This window comes from Sceloporus occidentalis, unplaced genomic scaffold (assembly GCF_023333645.1).
Source record: "Sceloporus occidentalis isolate IW3139 unplaced genomic scaffold, rSceOcc1.0.p SCAF_36, whole genome shotgun sequence".
Lineage (NCBI taxonomy): Eukaryota > Metazoa > Chordata > Lepidosauria > Squamata > Phrynosomatidae > Sceloporus > Sceloporus occidentalis.
The window spans coordinates 9,427,311-9,432,811 of NW_028317016.1; the positions used below are offsets into that span (position 1 = coordinate 9,427,311).

A 5,501-nucleotide genomic window follows, 5' to 3' on the forward strand; every position below is an offset into this window, starting at 1 on the left:
AACTGGGCTATGTTTAAAAGAAATGAGCTCATAGGTGCGACACACCCGCGAAGAGAGAGAACACAGGAATGATCCATGTTGCCATCACAAACACACATCATTTGTAGGACTTTGATTGTGTAATTGAAATGAAGTAATTCCTAAGTTCACCGTACTATAATATAATGCAAGCAACTTATTACATTATCTGAAGTCGGAAGCTGTTTCACTGTGAATCGAATCAGTTACATGTAACACGCTAAATATGCACATGACAAGTGGCAATTTAAAAGAACATTACACGAGGCATGGTTAACCCATATTTACGGTATGTTGCCATAATAAATGATTAGTATGGTACTAGAGGGGAACGGGAAGGCTGGATATATACCATTCTAGTCTTAATAGAAATTAAGATCAGGCTTCTAGAAGTCTGTTACAGTCATGCCAAGTATCAGAAATATTAAAGAAGTCAATGGCGAGCAACAGTCAGTGTTAGCCATGGCTAGTTTATTGTAGACAACCAGTTTTTTTCTACTCTGATCCATGAACGGAAAGTATACGTAACGCCATATGGACACCTTTTCACCAGCCCTTTTATTGTTTCACTTAATCAATTTTCAATATTTTGACTTAATTTCTTAATGATATTAATATTCCCTTATCAGTTAATGGCATTAAATATATATATATATAGATAGATAGATAGATAGATAGATAGATAGATATACACATAGATGCATCTGATTGTCGTCTAACATGGTTATGGCTATGAAGTCATGTTGCCTTTAGCGGTTAATGTTTAACTCATATTTACTGTTGGGTCACTTGCTTACTCAAACATCACATTAACTCTTTTGATTACTCTTCCTTTCTCTCAAAAAAATCCATTTATTTTCAAAAGCATCAAGCTTCCCACTTGGAATATGATTTACAACATAATAGGTTTAAAGGTATTCTGGTCCTGAGTGTCTGGTCTTTTCACATGAGGTGGCTTGGAAGTCACAGGGGGTGTGGGAAACGTAGAGTGAACAACAAAAGGGTTAAACAAGTCTTTTTTGTCCTACCCATCAAAGTGGCATTTTAAAAGTAGACTGGACAGCCGCCCATTGTTTTGTCCCAGGATGTTTGACATTAATGCCTTTAATTCCCCTTGCGGTCTAGGGGCACTCAGGGACAGACTTAAATTTGAGCTAGCAGTCCCCGTGGTCTGTTTTGTTCCTTTATACTGTGTGCTTTCGAGCTTGTAAGGAGTATATATATTTATATATATTCAGGCATAATCCATGGCAGCTGAGGTCAGAACTGGACTGAAGCTTAGTTTTCTGCATTGTGAAAGCTAGAAGAAACATATTAGTTTATAACATTATATGTTATCACGCCAGAACCCTTACATTAGTTTAAGGTAGGGCTGAACAAATGATTGTAGAGGTTGGGAATCAGAAACAGATACACCCATAGAAATCAACACAGTTACAAAAAGATACTTCTTATAATATCAATATTTTGTTTATTTTACTACAGGAGAATTTTGCAAAATATATAACATTTTAGGAATTTTTGATTCCGGTACAGTTTTGTCATCATTGATTATCTGTACACGTGGCTAAATTGTGGGCAATATGAGGGGTTCATAAAAATTCCAATCTGTATGCTCATAGATTGTATCACAACCCAGATCCATTGCCATTCCTGATTTATAAGTGAAAATGTTCTGTAAATAGCTAAGGCATTATTTTAATCATTTCTGTATGTGTGTAAAATTCTACTCAAGAGAACATTGCGTGCTTCTTGTTCAAAGTAGATATGGAGGGCTCTCTTGAGCTTTCAGCTGGAGGATAGGGTTACAGCAGTTTATTTCCTGCAGGGAGGGGTGATATGAGTGTGTGTATGTGTGTTTGACTTTGCTGCTTTGGATGACGTCATTAATCTTGGCTGGGCACATAAGGGGAGGTGGGGCTTGATGATATCACCAGCAAATCCACGTGGTACACCATTCACAAAATGGGCTGGCCTCCTCTGTATGTATATATAGGCTGAATCTGCTCAGTATTACAACGCAAGGTTAAACCAGCAAGTCTAAAGGAAATTAGTAACAACAGATTTTAAGGCAAGCAAGCAACCCAAGCAAGCAACTCAAGCAGAAGACACGCTGGAACCCAAAACAAAACACCTTTGATTTGATCAGATCTGAACTTAAAAGGAGCAGGAGGAAGTTGTCGGTTGCCTTTCGTTTTGGTTGCTCATAAAGATTTGAAGAAATCGCTTCGGTTTACAAACGGTGAGAAGATCAGCTCATCAGCGATGGTCAATATGGAAATTTGTGGCATAGATTGTAGCGCTCTCAAAGGACTCTTGGCAGAGAGGGCACACACATGCCTGATCTTGGACTGTAGGTCGTTTTTTTCATTCAGTTCATCTCACATCATGGGCTCCAGCAATGTAAGATTCAGCACAATAGTTAAAAGGAGGGCAAAAGGCAGCATGGGCTTGGAGCATATAATCCCCAACGAGGAGCAGAGGTGCCGGCTGATAGCTGGGATGTATGAAGCTGTGGTGTTGTTGGATGAGAGGACAACTGATCTGGAGCTGCTAAGGAAAGACAGCACCATGATGTTGGCTGTCCATGCCCTGTGTAGAGACCCAAGAGGAAGCAGGATCTTCTTTCTTAAAGGTAAATTGAAAACTCAACTAGCCTTTAAAAAGTGCTAAATTCACTCATTTCTCTTTTCATGACTTTCACAATTCTTCTGATCTCTACATGTCATCTGCTAATGGTCAATATCAAAATCTAATAATCTATTTTATCTTTCAGGAGGATATGAAATATTTTCTTCAGAGTGTCCTGAATTCTGCAACAAATGTTCACCCCCTGTGGGTCTGAGTCTGCCCCTCAGTGGCAGCAGTGTGCCAGGGAGTGCAGATTCAAACTGTACACCATGTGGCACCCCACTATATGATCAGGTCAGTATCTGCACCACCTAAATCTCATACACATATACAGAGTACAAAAACAGAGTACCCCCCCCCCCGCCAAAACAACACACTAAATCAATATTTGACTGTAAACATTGGTGGTCATAGTCCCAACTTGTGAAACTTGTTTAGAAAGATACAGTCTAAGTGGCTCAATACAAAGTTGAATATCTGACATTCATGATGTTTATTAAATCTGTAAACTTTCACAGCATGTCTGAATGACAACATAAGCAGCTTCTTCTTATTAGCGTCTAAACAATCAGAATTATCCTAAAGCTGTTTTAATTACTACTTTAGACAATCAAAGTTAAAAGTACACACACATATATATTTATCTATGTTTTTGCAATTTGCTTATAATGATTTTCTGTTTTCTTGTGTTGCAGGGAGGACCAGTGGAAATTTTACCTTTTCTATACTTGGGCAGTGCCTACCATGCCTCTCGAAAGGACATGCTGGATACCCTTGGTATAACTGCCCTGATCAATGTTTCTGCAAATTGTCCCAATCATTTTGAAGGTCACTATCAGTACAAAAGCATTCCAGTGGAAGACAGTCATAAAGCAGACATCAGTTCCTGGTTCAATGAGGCTATTGACTTTATAGGTAAATATACATTTCAGTGAATCACTTTTTATATGCAAAATTAAGCATGGGTCGCTGTAGAATAGTTACCTCCAACATCCTGGCACAAAGTGCAAATTAAAAAGTGTGTTTGCTTATGGATGAGCCATGATCTTACCAATAGTATCCAAAATAGTTTCACTGCCCCCTAGTGTTCAACCATAGTCCTAGCAACATACATTGAATTATGCATCATAAATGTATATAATAAATACTCGCGCAGATATAGATTTAATTTAACACAGGATACTACACCTGTGTTTTCCTGTTGTTGGCATATCCATAGTCATTTAATGCTTTTGTCACATTTGGTGTGTAATTGCATCTTGACTGATGTTTAGATTAACAGACTTGTAAAAAATGCAAGATCTGTTTTTGGCTCCCTGGGGTGTCAAGAGGTTAGCAGTTTTGTTATTCAATGCTAATGGTATAGCTTTATCTAATGGAAGGAAGTAGCTTGCTTTTGGTTGTTGTGAATGCCAGACACTGGATCTCCTCACCCCTGATAGTAACCCCTTCCTGCCTTTTCTTTTCAGACTCTGTTAAAAACACTGGTGGAAGAGTTTTTGTCCACTGTCAAGCTGGGATCTCACGTTCTGCCACTATCTGCCTTGCTTATCTCATGAGGACTAACCGTGTGAAGCTGGATGAAGCCTTTGAGTTTGTGAAGCAGAGGAGAAGCATAATTTCTCCAAATTTCAGCTTTATGGGACAGCTTCTTCAGTTTGAGTCTCAAGTGCTAGCACCTTCTTGTTCTGCTGAAGCAGGTAGTCCAACCATTGCAGTTCTGGACAGGGGATCATCCACCACTACAGTCTTCAACTTTCCTGTTTCTATCCCTGTCCATTCTGCTACAAACTCTCTGAGTTACCTTCAAAGTCCAATCACTACTTCTCCGAGCTGCTAAGATACAGAGCTAAAAGAACTTTGACTAAAGCACATAGACTATGTTTTTATTAAGTGCAATATTTGGAAAATAATACTTTGTCAACATGATCGTCTTTATTTTTGAACTGTTGAGGTCCATCATATATGAAGACAAGGTATTACAGCCAGCAAAACTGACATGACTTGTTTCCCCCGTATGTTTTTATTTTTGGACCTTGTGCCCTAACCACTTATTCAAGGAATTCAAGAAACAGGTCACAATTGCCTTATGTATTTGTATTTCTGCTTTCCTTGTAATCTCCATTTTTGTTTTGGAGACTTAACAGTATTTGCATTCCTGAACTTTTCATACGGCTTATTGATGAAGAACGGCTGCTGCCTAAAACAAACTGTAAACCATTTTAACGTCATTTTATTTATTCTGCAAGCTGCGTCCTGCCTTCAAAAAGCCTAAGATTTCTGCTTTTCAACGGAGCAAAGAAGAAATACCTCAGTATTACTGGTACTGTAATTCGACACCAGCTTCAGTTTCCAAAGCACTGACGAAAAAGCACTAGGCCGGAGCCTTCTTCTACATTTGCTGACTATTGTACATATGCTATGATTTTATTTATGATGCAAAATAATATATTTCTTCTTCTAGGAGAAGACCTTTTTAATATAGAATTATGAAAAAATTTTATACTTAGAATAAATTATGATATTTGTACTGAAAATGGACTCCAGCTTTCTGTCTCTCTATTACTTATAGGGGTATTAACATGCAGTAATCTAAATATTAATTCTTACACATAGTGCAGAGTATAACGTCATACATTAAGCAGTTTATTTAGTCACACATTTGTGCCTACTCCAGTTGTTACAGGCAATAAGTGTGGAAATCCAAGTCAGTTGTCCCTGTTTTCCTTTTATTTTTTTTCCCTTTTCTAGACCATCTGTGTTTTAGTTAGTAGTTACAGCAGTCTCGCCTCTCAGAAATACAAACCTCCCTTTTTACTGTTATACAACACTCCCCTTTGTAGTGCTAATCT

General features: G+C 38.1%; 1 protein-coding gene across 1 annotated transcript; it reads left to right on the top strand.

Moving 5' to 3' along the window:
• The first annotated feature begins 2,283 nt into the window (after window positions 1-2,283).
• Window positions 2,284-4,489, top strand: LOC149297925 (dual specificity protein phosphatase 1-A). The gene is made up of 4 exons (XM_089488092.1): window positions 2,284-2,653; window positions 2,795-2,943; window positions 3,345-3,564; window positions 4,119-4,489. Exons 1-4 carry the CDS (start codon window positions 2,284-2,286, stop codon window positions 4,487-4,489), a joined length of 1,110 nt encoding a protein of 369 aa, XP_089344218.1.
• Window positions 4,490-5,501: the final 1,012 nt, after the last annotated feature.